This window comes from Piliocolobus tephrosceles, chromosome 15, assembly GCF_002776525.5.
Source record: "Piliocolobus tephrosceles isolate RC106 chromosome 15, ASM277652v3, whole genome shotgun sequence".
Lineage (NCBI taxonomy): Eukaryota > Metazoa > Chordata > Mammalia > Primates > Cercopithecidae > Piliocolobus > Piliocolobus tephrosceles.
In genome coordinates, this window is record NC_045448.1 from 58640158 (window position 1) to 58656719 (window position 16562).

Here is a 16562-nt window from a genome sequence, read left to right on the forward strand (position 1 = left end):
CCAAATTATTATTTCTGGATTAGGATATAGACTAATTTGCTTCATTTTAAAAAATATTTAATAACTGGCCTTTTAAAATTAATCTTCAAATCTATACATTTAAATAATATATTTAAAACCCTCTCTAAAACACACAAATATGTCTTCTCAGAAAAAAGCTCACTATATAAGACAGATTACAATTTTTGAAATGTCTGTGATAAGCATTCTGAACCACAGAATCTTAAACAGGTTAAAAAAAATACATCTTACCTTCTAAGTAAAATTTAGCATTTCCTTCAACTATGGATATAGATTAGAAACCACAGAAATATTATCAGTAACTGTAACTTTCTCCACAATAAAAATCATACTGGAATCACCTAAGGAACTTAAATATTAATATACAAATTCTATTCTACCCATTCCTTTTTAATTGATGTTAGCTCAATACAGCCTTTATATGGGGACTTCAAAAAGTTTCTCAAGTGATTCTAATGTGCAGTAAGGTTAAAAACCACTAGTGAAAGAATGAAGAATAGCCATGCTTGTTTCAGTCCAACTATTACCAGAGTCATACTTCCATACAATTCACAAAAAGAAAGGCATCCTTAAGAACATTTTCATCATAACTTTGACTTTTGTTGTTAATGTTTAAAATAACATTCTATTTTATTCCTGTGATAAATTCTGGAATTTTTGAGGGGTATACAATAAATTTGTAAGAAATAAAACCCATTTTATACAACTAACCTATGGAAGAAACAGTTTTATCTTCAACTTAAAATAGTCAATTTGTAACCATATTTAACAAACTATATGGGTCAAGCATTGAAGAATGCAAGTCCTCACTTACATCACATCAGGTTATACAAAATTAAGTAAACAAATACTACATAAATGAATGATATCCTAATAGAACTCAATCCAGCAAATCTGAATAATGTGTCTATTGAGTGTTACAATCAACACTAGATACTGGTGATACTAAGAAAATAGAAAATGCAATAGAGTATGCTGATTAAGATCACAAACTATAGCCAAGTTAGTCTCATTCCTAGCTCTACCACTTAACATTAGTTGCATCTTTTCAGCAAGTTACTTACCTCCCTTAGCATATGTAACATGGAAACAGTGTTAATCCTCACAAGATCTGAGTGAGATAATGTAGATAAAATGCTAACTTCTTAGAGTAAATGTTTAAAAATTGGGAGCTATTATTATAAGACATATAGTACTCGTCCTAGAGAAGTTCACAGCCTAATGAAATAATAGCAAAATATCTGTACCATATGAGACAAAGGATTGATACCCTTTATATAAGGTTACTAAAAAATATTTAAAAAAAAAAAGAATAGAAAAAATGAATGAAGACATAATTCCCTAAAAAGTATATACATGATCAAATAAAAATATCCAACCTCTTAAGTTTAGGTATTATTTCACAAATTGCAGAGCTTCAGAGTTAGAGGATGGTGAAAAAAAATTAAGTATATGGGTGTAGGTCTGAATTCTCCAAAGTAGCTTTTCCTTCATTAACCAAGATAGCTTAATCCCATGGTTTGGCTTCTCTCTTACAGCACTCCCCTTATTAGTCACTGCTTTTATTACGAAACCTCAGTGAACAGGTCAGCATTTTGTAGGTCCTATGGAATCTTTATCCATGCTCTTAATACATTCCAGAATAATCAAGAGTGGTTTTGTTCTCACTCTGTTTCAGTGATTTTAATCTAATCTTTTACTGGTCCCTAGTTAGTGTGGTTACATTTTAAAAATCCTCTTTTATGACAATGACAATTTTTTTATTCTCTTCTTTGTACCTTTCCATATTTCCTATAACATTTTTATAATCCTAGAAAAGCACACATAGAAATAAAAATAAGTGATCTGTTATCCATCCTTTCATTTCCTGATGCTCACAGTATAGCAGAAAGTACATTAAAGTTGATTCAGTGAAATTAACGTTTTAGCCATGTACGGGACTATGTTGGCTTCTCCAATATAAAGTTAAAAGTACCCAGTTTGCAAGGAAATCACAGCTCTCATATTGATGGTAACAAGGTATCTGATCTTAAGCAAGACATACTCAGCCTCTCTAAGCTTTAACATTGCACCTATAATTGTGGATGGTACAGTAGACAACTTCTAAGGTAACTTCTAAGGTGACTTCCAGGCATAAAAGTCAAGAATTCTAAATATATCTGTTTGAAAATCCATGAAGTAGGTATTGCTTTCCCCTTAAAAGTACCGAGATTCCCTTTCAAGATGCCAATTATTACAATGTAACCTCATTTATTACCAATTATTGTTTATAAAGGGATTTTAATAAATATGAATATATCCCTTAAATATGTCTATTTATATGATTTAATATACAATAACAATTTACTTTGATCAAAATAATTTTCACATCAGAATCAAAAATCTTTTATATGAGAATCAAAATATTTGTATTACAGTATACTTTATATCACCATGTATTTAAAGGAGAAATAAAAAATGCATTATAAATCTACCATTAATGCCTAAAATATAGGAGAAAAACTGCAACAGTCAAAAAACTCTTGAGTTGTGGAATAGGTTTTGAACCATAAATTCTTAACAGGAATAGCAAAACAACTGTATAGCTTAAACACAGTGAAGATCCAAAAATTACACCCAAAACTTCAGATCTGCTAATCAAAGGAAAATGCCATCTGTTTTGTGCATGCATACAATAATAAGAATAAGGAAATGAAGAATAAAAATATAAGAGAAAAAATTAAAGACAACAGAAATTAGCAACAGAAAACAATCCTTAAACATACATACATAGGCTGCATGCCCCAAAAGCAGTAACTGTCTTACAGAGAAAAGTATCCTAGAAATCAAGATAATGCAGAAGCCTCTCAGCTAAGCCTTATCATGGTATGAGAAGGAAAAGAACACGATTCTCAGCACCATCTTGTCCTTAAAAAGTCCCCCAAAAGGGAAGGAAACAGCGTGAGAAAGTTAGGAAACATAAAACAGGTGAGAATAAATAACAGCCAAGTACATTCTACTTCACCTTCCACAAAAAGGTCCATGCTGAAGGCACACCAACCCACCACAGACTTTTAAAAAATCTATTTGTTTGTCTACCTTAACGTGGGGTAGGACTGTAGGAGAAAAAAGAGGCACAGGCCAAAAGAGAAACTAGAAAACTACCTCTATAATACTATATGCAGAAGGAGCACAGAAGCTAAGTTTAACGGGGAAATATTCCCTGATACGGAGTCTAATCTTCCTATGGTGAAAAACCAAAGGTCAGAAGAATAAAAAAAAAGAATCTTAAGGAAAAAATAGACATCTCCATATGATTTGAAAAGAGCAAGCATAAAGATATTAAGAGATCAATCCAATATAAGTTCTCCTAAGGCACTTAATGAAATTCTCTGCACCTAATTCAGAATTACCTGAACTGTTCCGTATAAGGGCTCGTCCGTGAAAAGATCTGTTTGGGATCTCTGTGTTAATGCACCTGAAAGTTTCCGAACACACATACTGAAAAGATTTCTGAACAAACCACCCAACCAGCATATCTGACATTTAAACCTTGAGATCATGAACCATTAGAAAGTTACTCCATTCAAAGGTCACCAAATCATGACCTTACAAAAAAACTAAATGGCTTATTCTACTTCCTGAATAGTCTTATAACACTGAAGCACCATCACTTTTGGCAATTCTTGCCAATTTTTATACTGGAAGTTATAAATGCGTCAAAGACCCCGATAATTAAGCAGGGTAAGGACAGGGTTGGTTATTCTTGCTCATGTTTAATAAATGAAATAAACCACGCAAAAACTGGGTATCATTATTCTAAAGTCTTAAAATGTATCTCATTTTAAAACTATTGCTTAAGAAGCACAAGTCAATGAATAAGGAGATAAACAAAAATTTTATTAGTTCCATGACTAGGGAATGTAATTTTAGTGAAGGAATCAGTAGTTTGGCTTGTACAGTGTTATTTTCTACTGCCGAATTACTTGTACGCTTAGGTCTAAACACTTTAAAAAAAACGTATTAGTACCTATCACTGAAATATTGAGAAACACTTTTCTTACATTCTACAAACTAGGTACAAGTGCAGCTAAGAAGTCAGTGCCTATTACCCACTGTTAGTTATATAGAAGTCACAGAAAAACGTTCAAATAGTGACAAGTCAAAGGAAGCCGACAGCAACTGCGAAGATTACAATTTTCTAGAGGCAAGGAAATAATTTGAGAGAAGCCTAGTGCAGCCTTTGATTTATAAATTGATTTTAAAGAAGGCCTGCCAAGTTATACTGCTTAGGAGGTCATATATAATTGCATAGGTTTTGTTCAATCTTGAAAAATACGTCAAATAATCAAAAAGCAAACATCAGAATTTTCCTTAAGAATGTAAATTTCTGGGCCATAAGTATGCCTGGTATATTTGGACCCTTGTCCTACATATCTTCATCTGTAGCATATAACAATGACAACTGGCCGAAGCTTGCAATTTCCCCAGAAAGCAAAGCCAGAGACAAGGACATGTATCGGGAAAATTTATTGGAAGTGAACTCAGGGAATGAAGAGTGGGAACTGGAAAGAGTGAAACACAGTAGGGAACGCAAAATAAGGATGTGCTTTCAATCTGGTTATTGTAGTCGATGGTAGCTCTGTAAAAAGCTGTAGAGAAAGTTCCTCAGAATTCCTGTCCAAGAACCAGAATGCAAGAGCATTTTTTTCTGGCTTCCACACCACTGGCTGAATTGCCCTAATGGGGATTCAGTCTCTCACACTTACAGGTGTGGATATGTATGTATGCCTAGTGGCTCCCACAGGCATCCTTGGTCTTAGCATTAGAAAATCCCTGGGGCAAAAAGAAGTGAAGTGGAGGAAGAACTGCGTGCATTGTTTCATCAACATACACCACCATGAAGCTGACTGAAGCAATGTGGTTGAGGAAGAAATGTTGCAAAAATCAAAACCACAACGAGACACCATCTCACACCAGTTAGAATGGCAATCATTAAAGTCAGGAAACAACAGGTGCTGGAGAGGACATAGAGAAACAGAAACACTTTTACACTGTTGGTGGGAGTGTAAACTAGTTCAGCCATTGTGGAAGACAGTGTGGCAATTCCTCAAGGATCTAGAACTAGAAATACCATTTGACCCAGCCATCCCATTACTGGGTATATACCCAAAGGATTATAAATTATGCTACTATAAAGACACATGCACATGTATGTTTATTGCTGCACTATTCACAATAGCAAAGACTTGCAACCAACCTAAATGTCCATCAATGATAGACTGGATTAAGAAAATGTGGCACATATACACCATGGATTACTACGCAGCCATAAAAAAGGGATTAGTTCATGTCCTTTGTAGGGACATGGATGAAGTTGTAAACTATCATTCTCAGCAAACTACCGCAAGGACAGAAAACCAAACACCGCATGTTCTCACTCACAGGTGGAATTTGAACAATGAGAACACTTGGACAGAGGGCAGGAAACATCACACACCAGGGCCTGTCATGGGGTTGGGGCATGGGGAAGGGATAGCATTAGGAGAAATACCTAATGCAAATGACGAGTTAATGGGTGCAGCAAACCAACATGGCACATGTATACATATGTAACAAACCTGCACGTCGTGCACATGTACCCTAAAACTTAAAAGTATAATAATTAAAAAAAAAAAGTGTTGCAAAGAAAGTGAAGATGGAAGCAAGAATTACCTGATTCCTAGGCAAAAACAGACAAGCAACTGACATAAGTTCAATTCTCTAAGAGCTAAGTAAATATATTTTGAAAACTTTTTTCACATGAAATAAATTTATATACAGCTTCAATGGTAGTGAAAGTGTTATCCTTGAAAAATGTAGAATGTGTGTACATAATGTCCATTTTGAGTTTTATTATTGAGCTTTGAGAGTTCTTTATATATTCTAAATACATCAGATATATGATTTGCAAATATTTTCTAATCTAGCTTCTAATTTCTCTTAAGAGTGTCTTTCAAGAACAGAAATTTTTATTTTTGATGAAGAACAATTTATCAGGTTGTTCTTTTTTGGACCTTGCATTTGGTGTTATACTAAGAAATATCTGCCTAGCCTAGAGTTACAAATGCTTTTTCCTGTGTTTCTTCTAGAAGCTTTATATTTAGGTTTTTATATTAAGTTTATAATTCATTATAAATTAATTTCTGTATATGGATCAATGAGTTCATTTTCACTTACAGATATCCAATTGTCTCAGCACCATGTGTTGAAAGACTGTCCTTCCTCCACTAAACTATCTTTGTACTATCATTGAAAACAGCTGTTTGTATATGTATGGGTCTATTTCTGAATTCTCTGTTCCAGTGATCTACTTGTCTACTTTTATGAAAATACCAAATTATCCTGAAAAAAAGTAGATTTGTAAGTATTTAAATCAGGTTGTGTTAGTCTTCTCATTTTGTTATTTTTCAGAGTTATTTTAACTATCATAAGACCTTTGCAGCCTTTGCACGTACATTTTGGAATAATTCTGTTAATTTCAGGATGTTTTTGTTTTTATTTTGGGTTTTTTTGGTTTTTTGTTAGTTTTTGAGATAGGGTCTCTCTCTGTCACACAGGCTGGAGTGCAGTGGCATGATCACAGCTCACTGCAACCTCGAGCTCCTGGGCTCAACTGATCCTCCCACCTCAGCCTCCTGAGTAGCTGGGGGACTACAGATGTGTTGCCCCCACACCCAGCTGATTTTTGTATTTTTTGTAGAGATGAGGTTTCACCATTTTGCACAGATGTTCTCCAACTGTCGGGTTCAATCAATCCTCTAGTCTCAGCCTCCTAAAGTGTTGGGTGCAACCAGCCATAATTTTGTCAATTTCTTAAATTAGAAAAAAAAAAGAAAAAAGAGCTGTTGGGATTTTGATTGTGACTGCACTGAATCTTTAGATCAATTTGGAGAAAATTTTACTAGCCAAATTCTGAAAACAACCTATATGCCCATCAAAAGGTGAATGGCCAATATGTGGCACATCCATCAATACTCAGCAAAAAAAGAATGAACTATATTACATGCTACAACATGGTTGAATCTCCAAGTGATTATGCTAAGGAAAAAAAGACTGGCATAGAAAAGCACACAGAATTATATAAGATTCTATAAACTGCAAACAAATCAATGGTAGCATAAAGCAGATCAGTACTTGCCTGAGGCCCAGGGGGAAGGTTGGGAAGGACTAAAGGGAGGGACAACAATGGGGAAAGAGGTGACTGGGATATGATGGATATGTTTATTATCTTGATTGCGGTGACAATTTAATGGGTGTAGATATTTGTCAAAACTCAGCGAACTATACACTTTAAATACATTCAGTTTACTGTATGTCGATTACATCTCAATAAAGCTATTGAAAAAACCAGTCATTCGGATTTCTGAACAGTAATGGATCTACACAGCAGTAGATGTGTAGAAACTAACAGCTTCTCGTTAGTTTTCTCAACAATTAGGAACTTAACACAAAATAGTAACATTCCTCACAGTAATGGCAAAGAATGCGGAAGAGTTCATATACCCAACACTTAAAGAATAAAACTGTATTACTTCTATATGTATATATAGATATATAAATGTGTATATATTGGAGAAGGGGGAAAGATACATGTGGGAACTAAGATGTTAGCTATTTCCCCATAACTGTTATTAAATTATGTTAAGCAAGGAAAGCACTTAAGCAGAAAAGTATGAACACTGCCAATCTCAGAATGTAATGCTTATTATCTTTAAAAGCATTTTGTTACTTTCATAATACCTGAAGTGAAGTAATAATGTCAGTCACTTAACCAGATCTTAGAGTATAATATCTTCATCTTAAGTACTATTATTTCCAGCATTTTAATAATTTCCACACAGTGCCAGAATGTGATCTTTTGTGCTCTGATGACACTTAAATTAATAGCATAATTTTCTGGTACTTGCAACAGTTGCTTTCAATTCTGATTTTTTTTATTCTTCCCTATAATACTTGCAGATAAATCTTCTAATAATCTTTTTTTTTCTTTATCTTTGGCAATTCCAAAAGTATAAATAGAATAAGAGAATATTAAGAAATAAAGCTTTTTAAGAAATTTTAGTATTACTTGTAATATGTCCATCAGGTATCTTTAAAGAGGTGATAAATCTAAATATTCAGTTCATTTGAAGTGACTTACATGCTTCATTGATGTTTTCAACTCTTTCTACAGGTTTATCTGTAACTGAATTTGTTTGGTCAAATACTGTTACCCATCAAGCAATCCATAAAGAACATATCACCTCTTCTATACTTAAGTTATTTTGACTATAACTGATCACTGATCATTTAAAACATTTGCAAGTGTTTTTCATTCATGTGAAAAGGGTATCTTCCCACAGGACCAAATAAAATACAGTCACCTCATGTGTAGTCATCACAGAGTAACTGTAGCAATTCCACTTTTGAAAAGGGAAAGAAAGTTCCTCAAGCACATGTTGAAAATAAGTAGGTACTTTCAATCTTATCCTTAGCATCCTATATTGTGAACTATTCAAAAAAAAAAAAAAAAAAAAAAAAGGCCAAGCCAATTAGTGGACCAGAAAAAAAAAAGAAAAAAGACTAGCTTTTTGTTCCAGTTAGGTTATACCCAAAAGGGTGTTACCATCCCTAAAGAAAAAAGTTAGCTATATCTAATTTTTCATCATTGTAAAATCAATGAAATAAAAAAATAAATGATCATAAAAACCTTTACATCAGATAAGCTCAAAACTAATAGAAAGAATACCAGTTTGCTGCTAGCTGCCAATGTTATTCTTATAGCCAGAGCCAGGGAACTAATTGCTAACAGTGACATCATTTAATTAATCAATTAATACTGTCTCAGTGTCTCTACTATTTACAAACTCCAATATTTTCCAACTCTGTAACTATCTAATAAATTGGTTGGGTTTCTAATATTCAACTTTTATCTTGGCACAAGATGAGGGGGAAATATTTTCTAGCTCTACGTATTAGCATTTCTAATACGTAGAGCTAGAAATGCTAGGAGGTCATATTTGAATTAACACTTTTTGTCACTGAAGTATCTATCATTTCTGTCTTCAACCTATTGGATCTTTATTCTTCAATGGCCATCTGTTTTTCAGAAATGAAGGTTTAAAACATATACACACATACATGCATGCACAAGCATATAAACACCCATATATTCCAAATTAGCCCCTGGATTATTAAAAAAAAATTCAAATAGATATAGACATAGTGTATCAATTTACCAGAATCCCTGTCAGGAACAAAATATGAGAGAAAGAATGTTAATAAATTGTACTCACATTAAAATAAACTTGCTTCACTGATACTACCTAAAATAATTTTTATCCAAAAGTATTTTAAAATATAGATCACAATATTAAAGGAGTCATTTGGAGACTGATACTCAAATGTTTTCTCTTACTCAGGATACCTGCTATATAAAAATATTTTACTGAGTTACTCCAAACCGTACCATTAAGCATTAAGTTCATCGAAGTACTCACAATATATTATTAACCAATAAAACTGTGAAACCAAACAGTATTTCTCTCAACATCTCTTTTCTCTATTATTTATAGTACAATGTATATGCAGTCACCTTTCACATCCACATAGCCTGGTGAGATTGACCATGATTTTTCACTAATCATCCCTATTTCATTTTTGAACACAGAAAACTCCTTGTTTATTGCATATAAATAAAATGCTGTCTTTAAAGTCTTTAACGTATATGTAATTCAATATACAGATAACTGTTGTCGGACAGATATGTGTGTATAAATACACAAATAAACAGTATCATTACACATGGAGAGAGATCACTTCTTTGCCCATATTAGCTCTCACTATATTGAGTTCACCAATTTACAGACTGCATTAACTCCCTACATCACTGTGTACATTTGTACAGCATTTTACAATTCGAAAGGATTTTCATATACAACACCTCAATTTGTTCTCATATGTAATCTATGACACAGATATTATTTCTCTCTTTTTATAAATAAGTGATTTACACAAGGTCATGCACTGGTAAAGACAGAGTCAAAATGTGACCCAGACTTTTTAGACTCTGTAGTCTCTTTACACTATGCTACAGTGGCTGAGCAGATATGAAGCCTACCCACTGTGAAGGTCTATAATAAAGTCATATTTATTAACATCAGTAAGTAAATCAATTAATGTACCTCATAATGAAGGCATTTGATTAAAAAAACCTGTTCCATATAACTAGTCTCTTTGGGTCTTTAAATTTATGGGGGAGCTTTGCCATTCCAAAAGTGTCTCATGTGCTCACAATGCACAGATCTCAAATCTTCTACAAAGCTTAAACCAATTTTTATAATCTTAGAAATCAACTGAAACTATAGCGATATAATATCTTCTTTAATCTGGCAAGTAAGTGAAATTCAAAGTCATATATCCATCCCACTGCCCATAAAACACATTTACTTAGAAATCGGTATCTTAGTATACCAATTTAAAATACCATTGGTATTTTAGTATATGGGGGTTGAATGAGTTATAACAACTTAGAAAACTAAAGAAATGGAAAAGTTTTTAAAAAAAGTTACCTCTAGGAATAATAAAAACCAGGGTGACAAAGGAAAATTAATCATAGTTAACTACATTACATTAGACATAAATAACCACATTACTTATATCTACATAGGATACAAATATCTTCATTATAATGTAAACACTGAATATTACTATCCAAATTACAATATAGTTATTTGGGGAAAGCAGGAAGGTAGGATGGAGTGAGGGTAGGGAGAGAAAACAACAAACTCCTCATTATCTACAGTGGAAGTTAATAGATAATGCCCAAAACAAAAAGTAGTATAAATACAAAAGCATGTAATGACAACTACTGAAAGAATCAGCTAACAGCCAAAAGTGTTTGCCCCTGGAGAAACAGGTGAGATGGAGGCTATGCTGTTTTTTCTAAAAAGAAAGCAAAAACAGCAACAACAACAAAAAAAACATGCAAACTTAACTCCTGAAGCTATGTTCACATATTTGATCAAAATAAAACATTAAAAAAATTAATAGCTTGCCCACATTCTGATAACTAAAAAAATACAATTAAAAAGACTGCATTAAAAATAACAAAAATCTTTAAAAACTTGAGAAAAATTCAACAAAAACATGTAACATGTAGATTAGGAAATCATTGCTACTTTACTGAAGGACCTAAGTAAATGTAGAGATAATGTTTTTCTAGACTTTGGCCACATTAATTCTTAATTTGCTGGATAAACATAAACCCAATTGTAACTAAAACACAAGTAATTCTAAGAATTATTTGGAATAACAAATGCACAGTATTATCAATGATATTTTTAAATGAAACTTTGTTAAGTGACAAGCATAGTTTCAAAACAATTATACAATGACACCTCAACACTACTGCCTAAATAAAAGCATTGATGGTAACTTTACATTTTAATTTTACTTGCTTGTATTTTCCCTCTTTCTCTTTTTTTTTAGAATCAATACAGGCTGCTTTTTAAATAAATAATTAGCTATTAAGAAAGAAAAATAAAAGAAAGGCAGCTGATAGGTGACTAAGTCTATAGGTCAAATGACTCCTACGCTGATACTTTTTCGACCATATCACATAATCTCAATAACAAATTTTCTTTGTTTTAATCCTTTTGATGTCCTTTTAGTCATACCACTGTGGCAACAGTAAGACTGCCAAGAAAGAAAAAGCATATGAAATTAACCAATTTAAGAGTGAATAAAATTCCACTACTATTGTTAAGTCCTCCAACAAAAACAGCAGAGAAAAAATGGAAAGAAAAAAAATCCAGTTGGTCAAAAGAACTTCCACAGGATCATTAGGGTGAAAAACTGGGGGGATCTGCCCCAACACTGTGCTTGTTTTAAACCAGATTATTTTTCTTTACATATCCATGAAAGAGAAAAGGTTCACCATTTCCATATACAGTACATATGAACTGAGGCAAAGGGCAGTTACGTGACTTGTCTGAACTAATACAATTAAATTAATGGCTGAACTGTAAACAGAACTTAGAATACCCAACTGCTAGTATGCTGCTCTAACTAATGGATCATGCTCCCTGCTATGTAATAGGACTGCTTCCTTTAATTACAAATTCTTCATTCACCATCAGATTATCAGCCAGAGGCTTTATCATTAGTTTTGCTCTTCTTGCATTCATGGCATTATTCCAAGAATATAAGATTTCCATGATAAAAAATATAAAGACCACTATTTACTACACCACACCAAACCTGAGGATTCCAACTGCCCATGGCAAGAATACTTCACCAAGCCTGCATTTAGTGGCACACTTTCAGGCAAAATTGCAATTTTCAACATCCATTTTTGCTTGATCAGTAATCTGGACAAAAGGAATTTCATTTTTTTATAATCATAACATCAGTGCACTCAAAATTTGACAGTAGGGCATTCTATAGTCTCAGTTAAGAGTATTTACACATGTGACCTGTATGTAAAAGTCTAAAACAATTATTAAAGATATATTTTGGAACATCTGTGATGTTAGAAAGTAGAATAAAATCATGAGATGTTCTTACCATCTATGCTAAAATCTATAAAAGATTAACTGAGCAAACAAATAAAGTAAATATCTACAAAGAGGTGCTTAGACACTTGTCTTTGAGAAGCACTTTGTGTCCCTTTGGCACATATTATGGCAGCAATAGTAGCAGCAGCCTTGCCCTTGGTGCTGATTTCTTACTACTCTAAATGTCTCCTCTGAGCCAGAATACACTGGCTGTTGCTGATCATGCTGTGAGACACCTGCACTGGCTACTAGGCTTGTCATGACGCACAAAACCCTACCATCTTCAGCTTGACATTGTGCAAGTTATAATTATTCATCCAAATGAATATGTCAGAGCAGCAGCAGCAGACCTCTCATCAGAGCAAAAGAAAAATACATCAAAACATTATCAACCCAGCAGGAAGACAGGGACCATAAGGAAAATTACCCATTTTTAATATGGATGCCACAAAGCCATGTCTATTATATTACAAAAAAAAAAAAGAAAGAAAAATAAAGATCTTCCAAGTTTAAAGTTCAGAAACACTGAATCCAAAGAGGAAATACATAAAAGCAGAAAGGGATTTTTAAAAAATCAATTATCTGAAATCTATTTACCATCTCTTAAATCTAACTCTGCTACTAAACTACAACAGTAACATTTATATTGCTTAAGAGAGACAACTGTTTACAAATTTAAAAAAAAAAACTCCCACAAGCAGAATTGTTTGAGCCAGCCAATTAAAAAGGATCACACATAACAAAGAAGTCTCATGGTTCTTCTTATTTTCAAAACATAAACTATCAACACTCTTACCATGTCTAAAAGACTCAGAGTACACACTGTTGGTACCATTCAAAGTCCTTATGATGTACAGCCAGAATCTTATACGTAAATTATATATTTTTTAAACTTTCTAAATATTAATGGCATGTGTAAAAAAAAAACTGTGAAATCAGCCCCCAACCCGCACAAATGAAGAAGACACACTCAAATTGTATAAGCATATAGAAAATAGGCGCTATCTCATACTTAAATACTAAAAATAACTTTCTGAACTATAGCAGAATCTTTTCAGAAAAATATATGAAAGATTTTCTTATTTGAAACACAACAGAAACCACAAGAGAAGGATGTGACCAGACTGAAAGTTAAACTCTGTATGACAAAATATATACAAAATTAAAAGACATGCCACAGAGATATTTATATCCCATATAACTAACAAAGAATTAGTATCAAAATATATGTTTAAACTTTAAACTTGGAAGATCTTTATTTTTCTGGGTTTTTTTTTTTACCCAATTTTGGGTAAACAGTTACTATTTAAAGGGAGAGAAGCAAAGAAAAGAAAGACGGGAAGGAGGGACAGAAAAGGGGGTCGGGTCTTAGCTATTCTTAAAACATTTTATTTTTAAGAGAAAGAGAAATATAGATATATCTGAACCAATGTGACAAAATATTAACATCTGTCAAATCTGAGTTGTGATAAAAGGTTGCTTATCTGTACTTTGCTAAGAATTTCAGTATATTCCACAAATAAAGATTTTATAATACACATTACTACTAATTCTACATTTTCTCAGAGTTACTACAAAACAGAAAATTTGTATAACCCAATTAAACCTGAAACTTAAATTTGAATTAATATTACTAATATAATATTTATTCCATGTTTATATGAATAAGGCACTGAGCATGTGGATATAAAATTTAAAAGAAACTGCCTTCAAAGATTTTCCAGTCTAGTAGAGAGCCACCAACTAATTTTGTTAAACAGCAAAATAAAGTAAGTACTATGCAATCTTTTTCTGGCATTGCAAACTTTTCCACAAACAAATGCCTGGGGAAACTTCTCGAATTATGTACATCTAAAACACAAAGAAACTCATAAACGGTGTATTTTTCAACCTTGGAATTGTGATAAATATTACAGTATAATTTAGAAATAACACCTGGAAAGAGTAACACAACCTAGCTATATTTTCTCATGATCTCACTTAAAACATCAAGATTAAAATTCCAGAGCAAATAGAAAATGTATATTTTAAAAAAAGAGACATGGGTTTAATGAAAATTTTTTTAAAATAAAAAAACACTATAAAATGTATGCATAATTCCAATTCTTTAATAGAAAAAAAATCAACATAGTATCTTACTTATTGCATACATCAAAACACCAAAAGCAAATTACAGGCTCTCTCTTCTCTATTTTGCTACATTTTCTCAACTTCCATTGTGGGGAGATTGGGACTTCAAAAAAAAAACAAGAAAAAGAATATGAGAAAAATAATTTTTGGATAAATACAATATATAATTAAAATGGCATTTTGGCCTTGACAAGACTATTTAAATCCTGTTAGGCTTTTTATTTTTTACTAATTTCTTATATATTTACTTTACTCATGTATTTATATTTTAAAATATAAGCATAATTTTCTACTTAAATCTAACCAAAATTTTATAGCCAAAATGAGTAGCCTCTATTTACAAAATATTTGTAAAATGTCACTAGAAATGTTTTTTCTCTTTGCCTAAGAATAAAAATGTTCTCTCCATTTTGCTATCAACTGCCACAATTTACTTGTGAAAGAACTATGTCCTAACTAATCACACTGTGCCACATCCTTAAAAATCACACACATGAAATGGTGATAGTACTACTGATAATCATACCTCCTTATATCTATATGTTATAGTTTACAACGCACTTCTATAAAACATTATCTTGCTAATATCATCAATGCAGTGTGAAAGTCAACTGACAGAAGCAGCAGAATCTTCTGTATTCTTTACACAAAATATTGAATGTTCTAAAGCACAAAATAAGAGAATATAATCTGAGTTCAAAGATGAACTAAGGACAAATACTTTAAAACAATAAAAATGGAGTCGAAATGGCAAGGTTTATGTTTTCAGTCATAATTCATTCTCCTCTGAAAAGGATTCTCTGATATGTAATCAATGTTAAAAGTTTTAGCAATATGAAAAATTTCACTCAACTTTTCAGTTACCATTCGCTGCTTTCTACAGAGTTCTTTAGAATTTAAATTTAAAGGAAAATGTCTGTCAAAAGTGCTTCTGCATGTTTACTGAAAATGAAGCATAAATATCTACAGGCTGGATGGTGTGTGTGTGTGTGTATTTATGCGTGGGAGTGGGTGTGTGTGCGCGCGTGTAAGAGAGGGAGAAAGAAAATGGACATTAACTGTAAGGATATATAAAAGAGGCATTATAGAAGGTGTGTTTATAAATAAATGCGTAAGGAAAACTGAAAGAAAAAAAAAAGATTACTTCATAACCTACGAAGACTACCTGAGTAAAAAGAGTTACAGTTGGCCCTACCCACAGATTCCACATCTGCAGATTCAACCAACTGCAGATAGAAAATATTCAAAAATAAATAAATAACAATAAAACTATTTAAAAACACAGTATAATAACTACTTACATGGCATATGCATTGTATTAGGTATTATAATCTGGAGATAACTTAAAGTATACAGAAGATTGTGCACAGGCTATAAACAAAGTCTCATTTCATATAAGAGACTTGGGTATCCATGGATTTTGGTATTTATACAGGGTCCAAGAAACAATCCCCCATGGATACTCTGGGACAACTGTACTTTTTAATTACTTAAAACAAATTTAAGAATTTACCTGAGGAGAATTTACCTGAGGTGTCCGGGAAGCAGAAAATGGAACAGGAAAATCCACAAAACAATCTGGTGATTCTGCAGGATACTATTTAAAAAGCATAAAATTAGACCATTTTTGCTTCTGTGTGTTAATATCACATGAAGTATTTTAGAAAAACTAGATATATTAGGGGCTGGGCGCGGTGGCTCACGTCTGTAATCCCAGCACTTTGGGTGGCCGAGGCGGGTGGATCATAAGGTCAGGAGATCAAGAAAAGGAAAAGGAAAGGAAAAGAAGGAAGGAGAAGGAGAAGGAGAAGGAGAAGGAGAAGGAGAAGGAGAAGGAGAAGGAGAAGGAGAAGG

At 32.7% G+C, this 16562-nt stretch overlaps 1 protein-coding gene across 6 annotated transcripts in view; it reads right to left on the minus strand.

Annotated features, from left to right (window-relative positions):
- FANCL (FA complementation group L) overlaps nucleotides 1-16562 on the minus strand; it is a 78914-nt gene that overhangs the window by 17404 nt on the left and 44948 nt on the right. For 4 of the 6 annotated variants that reach the window (XM_023228255.2, XM_023228257.2, XM_023228259.2 and 1 more), the window contains one exon: nucleotides 16222-16305. In XM_023228255.2, coding sequence (XP_023084023.1) covers nucleotides 16222-16305 — 84 coding nt within the window. The remainder of the gene's footprint in view (nucleotides 1-16221; nucleotides 16306-16562) is intronic. The other 2 variants (XM_023228260.2, XM_023228256.2) reach the window with 1 other exon arrangement.